The 18,616-nt window shown below is 42.9% G+C and overlaps 1 protein-coding gene across 2 annotated transcripts in view; it reads left to right on the forward strand.

Moving 5' to 3' along the window:
- Nucleotides 1-18,616, forward strand: part of LOC122553334 (BRF1 general transcription factor IIIB subunit b) — a 476,022-nt gene that overhangs the window by 216,511 nt on the left and 240,895 nt on the right. The window contains exon 5 of one of the 2 annotated variants that reach the window (XM_043696898.2): nucleotides 11,692-11,764. The exons of the other annotated variant lie outside the window; for it this stretch is intronic. Coding sequence (XP_043552833.1) covers nucleotides 11,692-11,764 — 73 coding nt within the window. The remainder of the gene's footprint in view (nucleotides 1-11,691; nucleotides 11,765-18,616) is intronic. 2 annotated transcript variants of the gene reach the window in all.

The raw sequence follows: 18,616 nt of genomic DNA on the forward strand, positions 1-18,616 counted from the left end.
CCACTTCCTCTGGCAGCTCATTTGTATGTGCACCACCACCCGATGTGTGGAAGACGTTGCCCCTCAGGTCTTTTTTAAGTCTTTCCCACTCACCTTAAACCTGTGCCCTCTAGTTTTGGATTCTCCTACTCCAGGGAAAAGACCTTGGCTATTCACCGTGTTTATGCCCTTCATGATTTTATAAAACTCTATAAGGTCACCGCTCAGCCTCCGACGCTCCAGGGAAAAACATTCCATCCTATCCAGTCTCTCCTTATAACTCAAACCTTCTGGTCCCAGCAACATCCTTGTAAATCTTTTTTGAACTCCTTCTAATTTAACAACTTCCTTTCTAAAGCAAGGTGATCAGAATTGTATGCAGTATTCCAAAAGTGGCCTTGTCAATGCCTTGTACAGCTGCAATATTTTGTCCCAGCTCCTTTACTGAGTATTCTGACCAATGAAGGCAAGCATACCAAATGCCACCTTCACCACCCTGTCTACCTGAGATGCCACTTTCCAGGAATATGAACCTCATCCCTAAGTCCGTCCCCAAGACCCTTCCATTAACTGTGCAAATTCTGCCTTGGTTTGTCATACCAAAATACAACATCTTGCATCTATCTAAATTGAATTAACACCATTTCTCAGTCCATTTGTCTATCTGATCAAGATCTCATTGTACTGTTAGATAACCTTCTTCACAGTTCACCATACTACTAATTTCAATGTCGTCCGCAAGCTTAGTAACCATACCTCCTATTTTTCCCATCTAAACCTTTGATATAAATGTCGAACCACAACCGAACCTTAAGACCATAAGAGCAGGCATGGCATCATGGACTAGGCTAGACCACTCAAAACATTCTTAAGCAGGCAGCCCAGATTGTAACTTTGCTATTTGTTTCAATAAGTGTATGGTGAAAATTACCCGGAGTAAATTAGCTAGGTTGACGACCAGGTTTTAAAACTGACAAAAATTTACTCACAAAGTTACGGAATGAAACACAAAGAACAGAGTATAGAATACCCACAGAATTCAGTCTCTCCAAACTGGATTTAATTGTGCTGTTCTGAAAATACACCACAGTCCCAATAAACAAACTCCCTTAAACATAGAGGAAAAATGAAACAAAGGTTTACAGGTCAAAGTTAGAAGGGCAGAAGCAGAGAGGGTCTAGCAACCTGTTTCCACACAGGGCAAAAGTGAGGACTGCAGATGCTGGAGATCAGAGTCTAGATTAGAGTGGTGCTGGAAAAGCACAGCAGGTCAGGCAGCATCCGAGGAGCAAGAAAATCGACGTTTTGGGCAAAAGTCCAGACAGCCCACATTGTTGATTGTTGGAACAGCCCATCTGGTTCAGTAATGTCCTAGTGGATAGGTAGGCAGCTGTGACTTGCAATGTCAGCAGATCTCCTGGTAAGAACAGCTACAAGCAGTAGCAGCAGCCTTCTGGTCTGAAGCTGTTGAACTGTTGAGGCTGGAAGGCAGTGAAATACTGTGTATGTGTAAAACATGAATAAATTCCTCTTCCCTTGCTTGTGCTCTCCTGTTTATATTTGTGGCACTGCACAGGGAGATGCTGCCAGCAACCTGTTTCTGTGATAAGGTAAGGGTAGTTTTTCATGTAATATGATGTGGAGGTATTGGTGTTGGCCCGGGGTGGACAATTGACTAGGTTATAGTCCAACCTGTTTAGACTATAACCTGGTGTTGTGTGATTTTTAACTTTCACATAATAGTTAGCCTTGTTGAGGGGGTCAGAAGGCCCTGGAGATCAGAGACAAGATTGAGTGGTGCTGGAAAAGCACAGCAGGTCAGGCAGCATCCGAGGAGCAGGGAAATCGACGATTCGGGCAAAAGCCCACAAGAACCTAGGCGATGCTGGTACAATTGCAACATTTAAGAGGCATTTGGATGGGTATATGAATAGGAAGGGTTTGGAGGGATATGGGCCGGGTGCTGGCAGGTGGGACTAGATTGGGTTGGGATATCTGGTCGGCATGGACGGGTTGGACCGAAGGGTCTGTTTCCATGCTGTACATCTCTATGACTGTATGACTCTATCAGGAATGAGCCTGATGAGTCCATTCCTGATGAAGGGCTTTTGCCCGAAACGTTTTTCCTGCTCCTCAGATGCTGCCTGACCTGCTGTGCTTTTCTAGCACCATTCTGATCATAAACAAGACTGCCTTGTCTTTGTGTTATTTACCTGTGGTACTGGTGATGGTGATAGCATTCATGAGGGAAAGTCTATTTGTGTAAACTCATCTGTGAAGAATGCTCCCTTGTCAAAGGGCTTTTTAAAAAGATGATGCTCTGGATAAGGGCATTGTTGACCAGGATGGCATTTGTTCGCAATCCTTGTGTATCCTTGAGAGGTTGGTGAGCTGCTTCAGTTCTTGAAGCTCACATTTATGTATGTTAGAGAGGGAGTTCCCAGATAGTGACTTGAAGATTTTGGAATGACAGATTTTCAAGCCAAGGCACTATGTGATTAGTAAGTTATATTGTTCCCATGCATCCGCTGGCCTTAACCTGCGATCTTCATCACCAAAGTCTGGGAAAGTGTGGTGTGTTGCTGTAGTGCATCTTGTATTTGGTGCTACCTGCCACAATTGGAGGGAGTGGATGTTTGAGTTGTTAGGTGCACAACTTACGAGCACATAACACTCTGTGAAACACCACCCCCATCTCAAAAATAACTTGAGTTGAGTACCTCCAGTAAGGCTGTGCTTCATATTCCAACAAGAGGATTTGTCCTTTAGAGCCTGTTTAAGTCACATTTTAGCTGATTGGTTTGCCTCAGCAACAGCTGTCGAGGACTAAATTAGATTGCCATTTGTTGCATTTTAACCTGGCCAGGCGGCATTGGTAAAATCTACCCAAATGCAGCTGGTGCTTGGTTTATTTTTGTCTTTCCAGCTGCTTGCTTTGATTGAGTTGCTTGCTTGCTTGGCCCATATCAGCACAATTGTTTTCCTTTTTAGTGCTTTTTAATTGGCAACTGCTCAATATTGCATCAAAAAAGGATGCTGCTTTACAGTGTTATACTTTGAAGAGATAATATTCCATGTACCCTCTGACTTGTTTGACCAGATAATGTGCTGCTGGTTGAAAGATAACTATTGGCTAGGGTTCCCAAGGAGAACACTTTTCAGTAATGCCATGGGATATTTTACTTTCACATGAGAGATTTCCTCACCTCGAAAATTATGCTGTTTTCTCTCCACAAGTGCTCACTCTTTCGGGTTAAAGTATGGTCAGAGGTAAGCAATAACCCTTGCTTTGGAAGTTGCTTGCAGCTCAGCAAATAGCATTTTCACATCCAAGTCAGAAGGTTGTAAGTTTCATTCAAGAGATTTCAAGAGTTCAAGAGATTTCAAAATTCAGTCTAGCACTCCAGGTCAGCACAGAGACAATACTGCGTGTGACAGAGTTACCTTTTCTCAGGTAGATGTAAGTGATTCAGTGGCACTGTTTCAAAGCAAAGTTCTCCCTGGTGTCTTGGTTAGTATTTGTCCCTAGTCATCACTAATCATTATCTAGTTATTACATCGTTATTATTTAGTTACTGTCATCCTACAGTCCATTGTATCTGTTCTAATACTAACCTCTTAACATGAAACATAATGTACTATAATTCAATTTCTTTATTCTTTCCTCTTTTTGTCATAATCTCCAGCGTTGAGGTTCAGTTTCTTCCAGCTCAATATTGGGAAGACCAGAGCCTGATTTTCTTCTATCTATGCTGTAAAGTCACTATTGGTTTCACTCCCCTCTTTGGTCACTGAATTGGGATGAATCAGACCTGTCTGCAGTCTTTGTGCCAGATGTAACTCCAAGCTGAGTTGTCGTCTTAGATCACAAAGGGTCACTGGACCCAAAATGTTAAGTGTGCTTCCTCTCCACAGATGTTGCCTCACCTGCTGAGTTTTTCCAACAAGTTGAGTTTGTTTCGGATTTCCAGCATCTGCAGTCTTTGTTTTTTTTTAAACTTGTCCAGCTGCTTTCATTTTCACTTATTGTTATCTGTATTCACCCTGATTTGACCCATATGCAACTAAAACTATTGCCCTGTCATTATCACAGCCAGAACGTACTACTACAGTGCTCTGAGGTCTGGCCTCCTATCCTTTAAGGGCGGCACGGTGGCACAGTGGTTAGCACTGCTGCCTCACAGCGCCAGAGACCCGGGTTCAATTCCTGCCTCAGGCGACTGACTGTGTGGAGTTTGCACGTTCTCCCCATGTCTGCGTGGGTTTCCTCCGGGTGCTCCGGTTTCCTCCCACAGTCCAAAGATGTGCAGGTCAGGTGAATTGGCCATGCTAAATTGTCCGTAGTGTTAGGTATGGGGTAAATGTAGGGGTATGGGTGGGTTGCGCTTCGGCGGGTCGGTGTGGACTTGTTGGGCCGAAGGGCCTGTTTCCACACTGTAATCTAATCTAATCTAATCTAATCTAATCTAATCTAATCCTTCCTGCTTTGCAAATTTATTTTTCTCCCAAATTCTGCTATGGGTATCTTACTCCATTCACCTGTCCTTGCTATCCTGGGTATGGCCTGAAAGTCACCAATATCTGCGGTTTAATTAATTGCTCATCCTAGTGTTTAAATTCATACATGTTCTTTCCGTTTCCTAACTCCTTAGCTAAACTCCTTCAGCTTTACGCCCCTCCCTGAAATTCTCTGTTCTCAGCCTCTGACATCTTCTGTGTACCACCCAGCCCACATCCCAGCTTTGGTGGCTGTACCTTCAATCATCTCCGTCCCACACTTGGAAATTCCCCTACCTCTCTCCTTAAAATTCTCCTTTAAAACCAAAAGTGATTATTTTGAATGTGACCATTTCTAAGGGTGGCATGGTGGCCTCACAGCGCCAGGCACCCGGGTTTGATTTCTGCCTTTGGTAACTGTCTGTGTGGAGTTTGCACATTCTCATTGTGTCTGTGTGGGTTTCCTCCCACAGTTCGTAGATGTTCAGATTAGGTATGTTGGCCATGTTAAATTGCCCATCTTGTCCAGGGATGCTAGATCAATTTACCATGGTAAATGCAGGGTTAGAGGGATTAGAGAGGGGGCCAGGTGGGTCTGGGTGGAATGCTCTTCAGAGGGGTTGGTGTGGACTCGAAGGGCCAAATTATCTGCTTCTACACTGTAGCGTTCCTGTGGTCAAAGTATTCCTTTTGTCTCCTTATACAGACGTGAGACACCCACATGGTGTAAGTGCTGCTTAAATGCAAATATCTTAAATGGCACATCTGATTTTCATGATGTTTTAGACTTTATAAAACATATGACCCATTGGATAAGTTAGAAGAAATGTTTTCACACACTGTTGGAAAGAGTTGTTGGATTGAATGTCTGTCTTCTGTCGCACTAGAATTCTATTCCCCTCATAATAAATTTTGAGTAAGTGCCCCTTTGTTCCTAAACTGTTAATCAACTGAAGCAATTTTTAAATGTACGCCTTCTTCAAATCTTGGAATTTTTCGAACCCCTGTTTAAACCCCTATTGGCCTTCTTTGTTCCAGTGGCCTTTCCATATTATAGCTCCCATTTCTGGTATAATCATAGTGAATCTTCACAGGGCCTTTTCATGGGAGGTCATGTCTGATCAACTTCACTGAATTTTTCAAAGAGAGGACCAGGCGTACAGGTGAAGGAATGCAATTGATGTAGTCTACTTGCAGTTCAGCAAGGCTTTTGATGAGGTCTCGATTGGGAGACTGATAGCAAAGAAAAGAGCCCCTGAGGTTCAAGGAAATTTGGCTAATTCAATCTGTTATTGGCTGACTGGCAGGAAGCAGAGGATAATGGTTGGAGGGTGATGTTGTGATTGGAAGCCTGTTGAATGTAGGTGGGTTAATCAGTAAGTTCACAGATGATATGTAAATAGGTGAGTGGTAAATAGAGAGGAGGTTAGCCTTATTATAGGAGGGTATAGATGGGCTGGTCAGATGGGCTGATCCGTGGCAAATGGAATTCAATCCAGATAAATGTGAGGTGATAAAATTGGGTTAGACAACAAGGCAAGGAAATACAGGGTACATGATGAATGGTAGGACAGTGGAAAGTGTAGAGGATCAGAGGGACCTTGGTGCATGTCCATGTTCACTGGCCCCTTATGGTAGCAGGACAGATGGGTAAAGTGGAGAAAGTGAGGACTGCAGATGCTGGAGATCAGAGCTGAAAATGTGTTGCTGGAAAAGCGCAGCAGGTCAGGCAGCATCCAAGGAACCGGAGAATCGGCATTTTGGGCATAAGCCCTTCTTCAGGAAGGGCTTCCTGAAGAAGGGTTTATGCCCGAAACGTCAATTCTCCTGTTCCTTGGATGCTGCCTGACCTGCTACGCTTTTCCAGCAACACATTTTCAGCTCAGATGGGTAAAGTGGTTAAGAAGCCATTCAGGACACTTGTCTTTATTAGATGAGGCATCGGGTTTAAGGGCAAGGAGGTAATGCTGGAACTGTATTAGACCATAGCTCGAGTATTGTGTTCTGGAATCAATGTTTGTGTTGTATAAAATAGATAGGGTAAACAGGAAGAAATCTTTCTCCTTGATGGAAGGATCAATGAACAGGGGGCATCGCTTTAAGATAAGGGCAGGAGGTTTAGGGGAGATGTGAGGAAAAACGTTGTCACCCAGAGGGTGGTGGGAGCAACCCTCTGCCTTGACCAGCCTTACACTGCCTGTAAGGCTGGTCAAGGCAGAAACCTCAAAACGTAAGTATTTAGATCTACATCTGCAATGTCAATCGTGTAAGTGCAGGGGAATGGAATGAGAATAGTTAGAGAGTTACATCTGACTGGTGTGGACACAGTGGGCCAAAGAGCCTTTTTTTGTAGATCTCTACGACTCGGTGATTTTGCTATCATTCCTGGATCAGCCAAGATTGCACCAAATATCCCTGTCAGTGGCCCTACTAATTTCTCGTTAAATATTCAACAACTTGATTATTTATTTTATGTCCTTGACTGTTTAAAAATAGAATGTTTAGACAATGTTTAAACCTAACACTATATGGCTATTGAACTGGTCAAAGAATAGTTTCCCATGATGTTCCTGATGAGACTATACTATGACAGAGATGTTGTGTATAGTGCACTTAAAGTGATGAGGCCAGGCACTGAACAGTGCAGCAATGTTGCTGTAGTAGATTGTTGTCTTATTTTCCACTCTATTTCATGTCCTTGCTGTGTTGCATTTGATGCCTATGTGCCAAAGCTACTCTGGATCTTTCTAAGGTAACAGATTGCAAACCTCAACAAGGACTTTTCAAGGGTTTAAAAAAAGCTGTCATGTAGTTTCTTGGAGATGGGAGGGGTGGACACCACTGGTCTGGTGTAAGGGTTGAGTGTGGCAAATGCAAATGGGGAAGAGGCCACGGTTTCAGTTCCCAAGCTGATGTTTGTAGAGGTGCCCATGACAGTGAATGGAGCTGCTGTGTCATAAAGGGAGCTCCTCCTGGACTGTAACGTTGTTAGAGTGGCTGTGGGAAGGAAACACATGGGAATGGTGCTTCACTGTAAGACCCAGTGAATTTCATATTCAAGGGTGACAGGTACTTAGTGATTCTTCTCCATAATGTCCAACATTAAACACTCCCTTCACATCTCCAGAGGTTGTTTCGGCTCAGTTATCGCTGACTCCCTCTCAGAATAAGTCAGGTATTTCCTTCACTGAAGATGATTGGGCAGCAGTGGTTAGCATTACTGCCACTGAGTGCCAGGGACCAGGGTTCAATTCCAGCCTTGAGTGACTCTGGAGTTTGCATTTCTCCCCATGTCTGAGTGCGTTTTCTCCAGGTGCTCTGTTTTCCTCCCACAGTCTAACTGTGCAGATTCAGTGGATTGGCCACGCTAAGTTGCCCATAGACTGAAGTTGTGTAGGTTAGGTGGACTTGCCATGGTTAATGTGAGGTTACTGGGATAGGATTGTGGTCAGTGTGGACTTGATGGGTTGAATGGCCTTCTTCCACACAGTAGGGATTCTAATCAATGATTATGTTCTGTGTATTACAGTTGCACAGATATCTACCACACTCCTGTCCCTAGAAAAAGTGGTCACTCTTAAGGTGTAAGCTCAAATATTGAATATTAGCAGGCTGTTTGATCATGTACGCCACATTCCTCACCCAAAGGCCATCTATACTGTAGTGGAACATAGAAGACAGAACAGTACAGCACAGTACAGGCTGCTTGGCCCTTGATGTTGTGCTAACCTTTTATCCTGTTCTAAGATCAAACTAACCTACATACCCTTCATTGTACTATCATCCATGTGGCTATCCAAGAGTCGCTTAAATGTCCCTAATGTCTCTGATGCTACTACCACTGCTGGCAGTGCATTCCATGCACCCACCACTGTCTAAGTAAAGAACCTATCTTTGACATCTCCCGGAAACCTTCCTTCAATTACCTTAAAATTATGCCCCGTCATGATAATCATTTCCACCCTGGGAAAATGTCTCTGACTATTCACTCTATCTATGCCTCTCATCATCTTGTACACCCCTAGCAAGTCGCCTCTCATCTTTCTTAGCTCCAATGAGAAAAGCCTGAACTCCCTCATCCTTTCTTCATAAGACATGCCCTCCAATCCAGGCAGCTTCCTGGTAAATCTCCTCTGCACCCTCTCTAAAGCTTCTACATCATTTTTATAATGAGGCGATCAGAACTGAATGCAATATTCCAATGCAATATTCTAATGAAGGCCAACCCACCGTACACATTCTTCACAACCCTATTACTTGGGTGGCAACTTTGAGGGATCTATGGACGTGGACTTCAAGATCCCGCTGTTCCTTCAGACTGTCTTTAACCCTGTATTCTGCATTCAAATTTGACCTTCCAAAATTAATCACTTCACACTTTTCCAGGTTGAGCTCCATCTGCCACTTCTCAGCCTAGCTCTGCATCCTGTCAATGTCCCGTTGCAATCTACAACAGCCCTCCACACTATCCACAACTCCACCAACCTTAGTGCCATCGGCAGACTTACTAACCCACTCTTACACTTCCTCATCCAAGTAATTTATAAAAATCACAAAGAGCAGAGGTCCCAGAACAGATCCCTGCGGAACGCCAGTGGTTACTGAGCTCCAGGCTGAATATTTTCCATCTACCACCACTCAGCCAGATTTCCCTGTATCCCATGCCTCCTTGCTTTCTGAATGAATCTACCATGGGGAGCCTTATCAAAGGCCTTGCTAAAATCCATATACACCACATCCATGCTCTACCCTCATCAATGTGTTTCATCACATCCTCAAAGAATTTAATAAGGTTTGTGAGGCATGACTTGCCCCTCATAAAGCCATGCTGACTATCTCTAATCAAACTGTGGTTTTCCAAGTAATCATAAATCCTGTCTCTCAGAATCCTCTCCAATATTTTGCCCACCACCGACATAAGACGATTATACATGTTCCCTTTTTTGAACAAGGGAATAACATTTGCCACCCTCTAATCATCTGGCACTACTCCAGTGGACAGTGAGGATGCAAAGATCATTGCCAAAGGCACAGCAGTCTCTTCCCTTACTTCCTTTAGTAGTCTTGGGTATCTCCCGTCTGACCCAGTGGACTTATCTATCCTCATGTTTTTCAAAATTTCCCGCACATCCCTCTCCTTAACATCAACCTGCATGAGCGTATCAGCCTGTTTCACGCTGTCCTCACAAATGACAAAGTCCCTCTCAGTGGTGAATACTGAAGCAAAGTATTCATTAAGGACCTCCCCTACTTCCTCTGACTCCAGGCAGAAGTTCCCTCCACTACCCCTGATCGGCCCTACCGTCACTCTGGCCAACCTCTTGTTCCTCACATAAGTGTAGAACGCCTTTGGGTTTTCCTTAATCTTATCCACAAAGGCTTTTTCATGCTTCCTTCTAGCTCTCTTCAGTTCATTCTTCAGTTCCTTCCTGGCTACCTTGTAACCCACTAGAACCCTGTCTGATCCTTGCCTCCTCAACCTTAAGTAAGCTTCCTTCTTCCTCTTGACTAGATATTCCACATCTCTTGTCACCCAAGGTCCCTTCACCTTGCCTCAGTGGGACAAAGCTGTGCAGCATTCACAGCAAGTGCTGCCTAAATAACCTGCACATTCGTGTCAGGCATTTCCCTGTGAACATCTGCTTCCAATTTATGCTGCACAGTAATGCCTCTCATACCCTTTTCTTTAATACTTCATCAATTTGTGATCTAGACTACCTATTGGAGTGGTCATTTTAGCTAGTTACTGAATGTAGGAAAAATTAAGTTGTTGAGTCTTTGCAGCACAGCGGAAACTATTTGGTCTTTCAAGACCTTGCTGGCTCTTCGAAGAGAAATTACTCCCATTCATAGAATCATACAGCACGGAAACAGACCCTTCACTCCAACTTGTCTATGCTGACAAGGTCCTCCTTGCTTGCATTTAGTCCATACCCCTGTAAATCGTTCCTATTCATTTACCTCTCCAAACGTCTTTTAAATGTAACTGTACCTGCATTTACCACTTTGTTAGGCAGTTCATGCCACATATGAGCCACCCTCTGTGTGAAGAAGTTGTCTCTCAGGTCTCTTTTAAATCTTTCTCCACTTACCTTAAAATTACTTCCTGTATCCTAGGGAAAAGACATTTGCTATTCCCCTTGACGATGCCCCTCATGATTTTTATAAACCTCTCTAAGGTCACCCCTCAGCCTCCTATGCTGCAGAGAAAAAGTCCCAGACTATCCAGCCTATCCTTATAACTGAAATCCTCCAGTCCTGGTAACATCCTTGTAAATCTTTTCTGCACTCTCTCCAATTTAATAATATCTTTCCTATGGCAGGGTGACCAGAACGGTACACTGTACTCCAAAGGTGGCCTCACCAACATTCTGTACAATTGCAACATGATGTCCCAACTCCTGTATTCAGTGCTCTGACTGATGAAGGCAAGTGTGCCACATTCCTCCTTTACCACCCTGTCTACCTGTGACACAACTGTGACATAACCTGGTATTGTGTGATCCAGCACCTTCACATCACATCTTTCAAGGAACTAAAAACCTGAACCCCTTCCCCTAATTGTTTCCTTCGCCCCACAAGTGCCCATTCAGTTTCCTTTGAAGTAGTTCATTTAACTTTGACAGCAGCCAGTTCCAAGTTACTCCCACTTGCTGCATTAAAACAAAGGTCGTCTTTGACTTTCACTCCCCCCATCCCCCAACACACCCAAAGCTTAAATCTGTGTTCCCTAGCCTTTGTTGCAACAGCTAACGAGAACAATTTTTGTTTGCTTTATCTAAACGTGTCATAATCTTATATGCCCCTATCAAATTCCACCTCGATCTGCTTTACTCCAAATTGTGGGTGGGGAGGTGCGGGGTGCGGGGTGCAGGGTGCAGGGTGCAGTGATGCTGTTGGAACAGCAGCCCATAAGCTGAGGACCTGATTTGTTTTTGTTTTTGCGGAGTGGCGGTGGAGGAGAGGTTTGTTGTCGATGGTGGATACACAAAGTGCTTTACAGCAGGGATGCATCGCATGAGGTCAGGGTCTCCTGCACAGAGATGACCATTTGGCCCCTTCCTACTCCTTTGTGGCAGCTGGTTATTCAAAGGTGTCAGCAAACATTCAAACGCTAAAAACAGCTGAGGCCACTTTTCCAAGTGAAGAGGATAGAGGAAGTATAGTTTAAAAGTTCAAGTTTATTGTATTAAATCTTGTTAAACTTTCTTTCAGGTGAATGTCTACGTGTTGGGAAAGACTTTTCTTCTCCTGGCCAGAGAGCTTTGTATAAATGCTCCAGCAATAGGTCTGTAACCAATAATTCCTTTCACACACTGTAATTAATGAGTACACCAATGTTTGTTTTTCATCAGTAACAGTGAACACAGCCGATGTTGGTTGTATAAACCCGCCATTGTGTAAGGGCGAACTCTTCCAGTTATAACTTCTTACTCTTTTTATTCTTAAACTATTCAAAATGGTACCAGACTGTGGTGACAGTTGAACCTTTCACTGTATTTTACAGTATTATTCACTGTAAAATGCAAGTGACAATAAATCAATTCACTGTTCCTGAGCCTAGATAAGCAGATTATTTTTGTGGGGGGTGGGGGGATCTTGGGTAATCAGGAGATATGGGAAGATGCCAGTGCAGGAAAGTTCGGTTGTAATGATGCAGCAGACTCAAAGTCATGTGGTCAACTCCTACTCCAATTTCTTGTGTGCCGTACAGTTCGAGAAGATTCAATCCCCGAAGTCTGTGCCGAGTTAGCTGATCTTTGCCAGAGGCAGTGGAAAGAATGCTGCAGATAGTAGTGGGGGAAAGGTTTGTTCTCTGGTGCTTTCTGCTGAATGTTCACTATTGAACAGTGGCCACATATGAAGACCCAAACATCAGCAAACGTGTAGGTCTGTGAAGCACCTGAAAGGTGGGATAAATTTGTAGGGAGAATGGTAATTGGTCATCTTGACCTTGCAGGGCATTGAAAAGAAAGGACTTACATTTTTATAGTGACTTTCGTGATCTTTGAATCCCAAAGTGCTTTACTATTAGTGAAAAATGTTTGAAATACATACACTGTGGTAATGTAAGGAATGTGGCAGCCAATTTGATTGCAAGCTCTCTCAAACAGCAATGTGAGAATGACCAGATAATCTGTTTTTGTGATATTGATTGAGATAAATATCCGATTAACACCCCTGCTGTTATTTGAAGTAATGCTGAAGAATCTTTTATGTCCACTTGAATGGAGTGCTGTTTTCATGTCTGATCTGAAAGATGCTGTCTCTGACAGTGCAGCTTTCCCTTAGTACTGAATGGAGATAAGAAGGGCAGGGGCAAGGAATCTGCTCAAAGTCCTAGCTGGAACAAGAGGAATCTCATAATGGCTTGGATTTGTATAGGAATAAAGTACCACTGGACCAGGTTTATGCTGATTTACTGGTTGCAGATCGAGGAGCAAATTATCCTAATTTCCTGCTCCTAAGTGCTTTTGAGTGATTTACACTGAAAGCAAGGCAGTTTGTTTTAAATATTAATTCACAGGATGTCTGGCAAGGTCAGTATTTATTGGCTATCTCGAATTGTGCGTCTGCTACATCCAAAATGATTTGATGGGTCATTTCAGAATCAGATTGAGTCAACTACATGTCATAGAGTTATAGAGATGTACAGCATGGAAACAGACCCTTCGGTCCAAGCTGTCCATTGCTGACCAGATATCCCAACCCAATCTAGTCCCACCTGCCAGCACCCGGCCCATATCCCTCCAAACCCTTCCTATTGATATACCCATCCAAATGCCTCTTAAATGTTGCAATTGTACCAGCCTCCACCACTTCCTCTGGCAGCTCATTCCATACACGTACCACCCTCTGTGTGAAAATGTTGCCCCTTAGGTCTCTTTTATATCTTTCCCCTCTCGTCCTAAACCTATGCCCTCTAGTTCTGGACTCCCCGACCCCAGGGAGTCTATTTATTCTATCCATGCCCCTCATAATTTTGTAAACCTCTATAAGGTCACCCCTTAGCCTCCGACGCTCTAGGGAAACAGCCCCAGCCTGTTCAGCCTCTCCCTATAGCTCAAATCCTCCAACCCTGGCAACATCCTTGTAAATCTTTTCTGAACCCTTTCAAGTTTCACAACATCTTTCCAATAGGAAGGAGACCAGAATTGCACGCAATATTCCAAGTGGCCGAACCAATGTCCTGTACAGCCGCAACATGACCTCCCAACTCCTGTATTCTGGATCAGTGGTGCTGGAAGAGCACAGCAGTTCAGGCAGCATCCAACGAGCAGCGAAATCGCTGCTCATTGGATGCTGCCTGAACTGCTGTGCTCTTCCAGCATCACTGATCCAGAATCTGGTTTCCAGCATCTGCAGTCATTGTTTTTACCTCCCAACTCCTGTACTCAATGGAGTCTTATTTAGGCCAGGCTGTGGAAGGATGGCTGATTGCCTTATCTAAAGGTTATGAGTAAACCAGATGGTTTAACAATTTGGTAATTGTATGGTCATTATTATTAACTGAGATTTTTAAAATTCCAGCTTTATTTAATTAACAACATACGGATTTCCCAGCTGCCATAATAGCTCTGAACCATTAGTCTAGATCTCTGAATTACTAATTCAGTGATACAACCATTCCACTACTCCTGTAAACTTGAGTGTTGCCTTCTGTGATTGAATATGCTTCAAGGGGAAATAGTGAAATCAGATGTTATGTAGATTATGTGCACTTCCTAGTAGTGAGCTCAGTGACCTGAAGGATGAACAAGGTTAGCCACCCGTAATGCTTCACTGGTTGCAATGTGACTTTGGTTGTAGCAATCCTTAGTGTCTGTTGGGATTCACATACGACTGGCTTGCTATTCCAGCTGACCCTGTGTTTGATTCAGTCAAATTCAGAATGTGACTTGGAGAGAGACTTGGAGAATCAGAATTTGAAATAAGTGTTAAGAGATCGAGAGCCAATGTGGCTCAGCAAAGACAGATGGTGAGTTGATAGGAATTTGTGTGATTTTGGTGCAAGTGGAGAGTTTTAGATAGTTAAATTTCACAAGGTGAGAAATAAAAGAGAGAAGGTGAGAAATAAAACATCATCAAGGAGAGTATTGGAATGATTGAGTCTGGAGTAAAGTCATGGATGTTGGTTTCAACAGCAGATAAGCGGAGGTGGGGAAGGACAGTATAGAAATCGTATTTGTTCCCATTGAGATGCAGAGTGTATGAGATATAGTTTGACCAGAGATAGTGACTGAGGAAGAGGTTAGAACAGGTTCCAAGGGTAATCAATGTGTGACCATGACCAATTATGCTTTCTCAGTCTTGTCCAGAACCAAACGTTGGAAGAAACCAGACAGTCCAGAGGTGTGGGTTGTGAGAGCTGGTGTAATGTTAAGACCTGTGGGACTGAGATGAGATGAGATGGATTAGAAGCTCTAATGCAACTGAATTTGATCACCTCCACACAAGCATTTTCCAACAGGGTCACTGGCTGATTAGCTGGAGCCTTAGCTGTAGCCACTTGCATGGCTGAACAGCAGAGTTCTGGTTGGAGGTTAACCAGCTCGTCACAGACCGGGAAGAGAACCTTCGTGTGTGCTGTTAACGCTTCACCCCTTTGGAAAATACAATCCATCTTCCACAACAATAGTCATGATGTAAGGATGAGTGTCTGCTGTAATAACCAAATTCTATCCTGGCACTCGTCCAAGGTTGGGAAATAGTAACTTCTTTGAACTGAGGTGAGTGCAAACAGAACTTTTGGGGGAAAATAATTTGTTGGTCTGTTTTTGATTTTTGTGATTGACAAGGGAAACTGAAGGTTGCGACTGGTGGAAAAAACAGGTCTTTTTATTTTTGATTTAAATCTCCAGACAAGGAAACTGTTCAGTTAGGTCACATTTGCTTTTCTGCTTGGGCCCCTATAAAGAATAGTGCTGGCCCTGTCTGATATTATGTGGACACTGAGAATTCAGGCCTTTGTATCGCTGATTGTTGTCTGTGGTAAAACAGCTGCACAAAACTTTACTGTTGAAAGCTACCTTATTACATAAATACAAGAGATAAAAGTACAGAAAGGATTGCTAGACACAGATCTAGAAAGAAAGAAACATATACAGAGTAAGGTAGAATGAGAAGCTGAGAGAGACTGCAAGGACACAGATAATATTTATAAATTCTGGAATGAGCCCTTTTCATTAACTGCCAGCAATAGTCAGGATTTGGGTGTACAAAGTTAAAAATCACACAACACCAGGTTAACTCTGTTATCTCACTTTTTAGATTAGAATCAATCTAAACATCAGGTCATAGACAGAGAACACAGGGGGCTAATACCTTCAACATATTGTCTAGCTATCACCATTGTTAACCCGAGAATGCAACTTTTTAAAAAAGGGTTTTGTGATTTACACATGAAAGAAGTGAAACTATCACTGTATTCTAACAGATGAAAGGCTTAACAGTAAATCAATTTTTCAATGTATAATTTCAGTTACATCACACTGCAAATTTTTGCTATAAATTCTGTGTTATGATCGAGCCCTCCACAATCACCTGATGAAGGAGCGTCACTCCGAAAGCTAGTGTGCTTCCAATTAAACCTGTTGGACTATAACCTGGTGTTGTGTGATTTTTAACTCAGTAATAGTCAGTGCATTGATGTTGATAGTGGATTTTTAAATGACGTAGCTTGTGTATTGTGGGTATGTGAGGAGATGATGGGTCAAAGTGTATTTGTGATAGCATTTTTAAAAAAAGTAATTATTATGTTGTCATTACTTTCCTGCTGTGAACTTAATGGCAGTTGTCCATGGCCCTTCATTAAATGGTAGATCACAAGTGGGTGTGAATGGGTTACTGTTTAAGGAGAGTAACACAAACAAGCTTAGTCCCTTGCATGTATTTTCAGTCGGAGTTGATGAGGTAATCAGTGGAATATTCATCTTGTGTCTGTCTTTTCCCAATTATAGTCATTTATGTACTTTTATTTTGTAGGATCTGTCATCCATTTCTGTATGTACAAATGCACACATGCCCCTCTTTATCCTGTGTTGGATGTTTTGCCTCACTTTCTTGTGCTTACTAAGTGACTGTCTTCCTTTTGATTTGTCTGTATCTGTTCCCTTTTCTAAATTTTGTGGTAATGTTAGAACAGTATAAAGCATTATTTTGGCCACATCTAGAGTACAGTACACAGTTTCGGTGACCACATTAGGGAAATGATGTAATTGAAACTGACGGAGAATTTTAACTATGAGGAACGATTGGTTAGGCTTGGATTTTCTTTGCATTTGAGAAAGCTAAGGGAAAATTTTGAGATGCATAAAATTATGGAAAGTGGATAGGAAGGACCTATTCCTCTTGCAGGTTACTAAGCAGGGAGCATGGACGTAAAGCTATTGGCTGAAAGATTAGAGAGGCCCAGAGGTAAATTTTGCAGGGACTTTTCACTTAGATTGGAGTTAGTGTCTGGAAATCACCAAAAAGATTGGTACAGACTGAACCTATTACCATATTCTACCTCCTCTCTCCTCACTGCATCGCTGTGTCCTGCTTGGTGTCTTGTTTTATCAGAAATCTTTACTCTATTCTGAAAATGTTGGGGGAGGGGTCTGTAGAGGTTATATTTTGGTTAAACACTGTGTACATACTAAAAATTGAGTGTTGATTTGCCACACGCTGTCTTGAGGGAGCTGTGTAAATTGTGCATTGTAATGAAAAGCTTTTCACATGTGTAAGTGATGTATTGTTGAAAGGCATTGTTGGCACACAATACAAATGTTGTTCAGTTCAGTGGAAGTATTGCACGTCTGTCGGTGGTTTCACATTTAACGTAAAAAGCCAAGAACATCTGGGCCTCGAAATAATGATAAGGTGAAAATGTATTTATCTCCTTGGTCCATTTAATATACAGCATTGTTTCTCTGCTTTCAACTGGTTTATTGCTGTCTGTTTTAATACCTTTAATTCCCTTGTTTGTGTCCCCACTAGCCCAGCAGTTTGATAACCTGTTACCAGGTCTCTATATCAGGAGGAGGAGTTGCCACCATGGGCTACATGCTTGTAACACACAAAGCCATGGTGTATCTTATGCTTACTCCTTTTTGTCCTAACTGGACTTGACAAACAGACCAGAAATAAATTCCAAACTGCAATTTAAGCCTTTTGGAAACTGCTGGTCTTTATAAAATGAGTGACTATAATGCCAAAATGATGCCCATACATCACAAGCATGTGTTTTAACATCAGCCTTCTGCAAAAGGCCACAAGGAGCATCTATATGCATGTATGCTGCTGAGGTCACTAGACTGGGGATGACAAAGTGGAAATTCTGGCATTGTCTGTGGAATAGATCTGCTTGGCTGCTGTTGTGTCACCACTTGGTGCAGTTGCAGTGCTATTGGGGAGGGCCCCTTCCAGAAGCCAGGACTATTCTTGTATCCCCTTGTTGGGATCCTCCACCTTGTCCAGATGCTAAAGTGCCCGATAAAATGGCTGCCAGTGCAGCGCTGTGTTCTTGCTCATGCTCACCTGCTGGTTGCATTCACAATAAATGCAGCCTTTACAAGAAGATCCCTTCACTACAGTTCTAAATCTCACTGCCTTCCACCAAATCCCTGAAAGATGCATTCATTTCCAAGTGATGGAAGTTTGTCTATCATAGTTTAAGAAGCCCTGCAAAACTAACTTTTACTCAAGGGGCAGCATAGCAGTAGCAGTGAGAAGAACACTTTTCCGTTTACTTCACTGATAACATTGCACCAACTATGCCATATCTAACCCAAAATAAAGCTCCCTCTGTACTTGCGTGCTCTGTTACACCCTAACTTCAGAACAGTGTCGTCTCATTTCCTCTCATACTGCTAGTTTGTGTTGACTGTATGAGCATTCTGCTGCTGGGGCCAGATGGCTGTGGTCTATGCTGGCATCTAGCCAGACTTTCATCCCATGGACCACTTCAGTTATTAGATGGCATCAACCTGAGCTGCATTTGAACTGTAGGCCCAGGTGAAGGTGTCAGCTGTGGGATGAGGGGAGCCAGTCATTTAAACTCTCATCTGCCTGAATTTCTGAGGATTGTTCCAAAATATTAAATGGCATTTTGGCTAGTCCTGCTTTTTGGATTAATATAAACTTTAATGTTTGAATA

Source organism: Chiloscyllium plagiosum, unplaced genomic scaffold (genome assembly GCF_037043375.1).
Source record: "Chiloscyllium plagiosum isolate Xiang-an unplaced genomic scaffold, Cpla_swu_hap1 HiC_scaffold_8, whole genome shotgun sequence".
NCBI lineage: Eukaryota > Metazoa > Chordata > Chondrichthyes > Orectolobiformes > Hemiscylliidae > Chiloscyllium > Chiloscyllium plagiosum.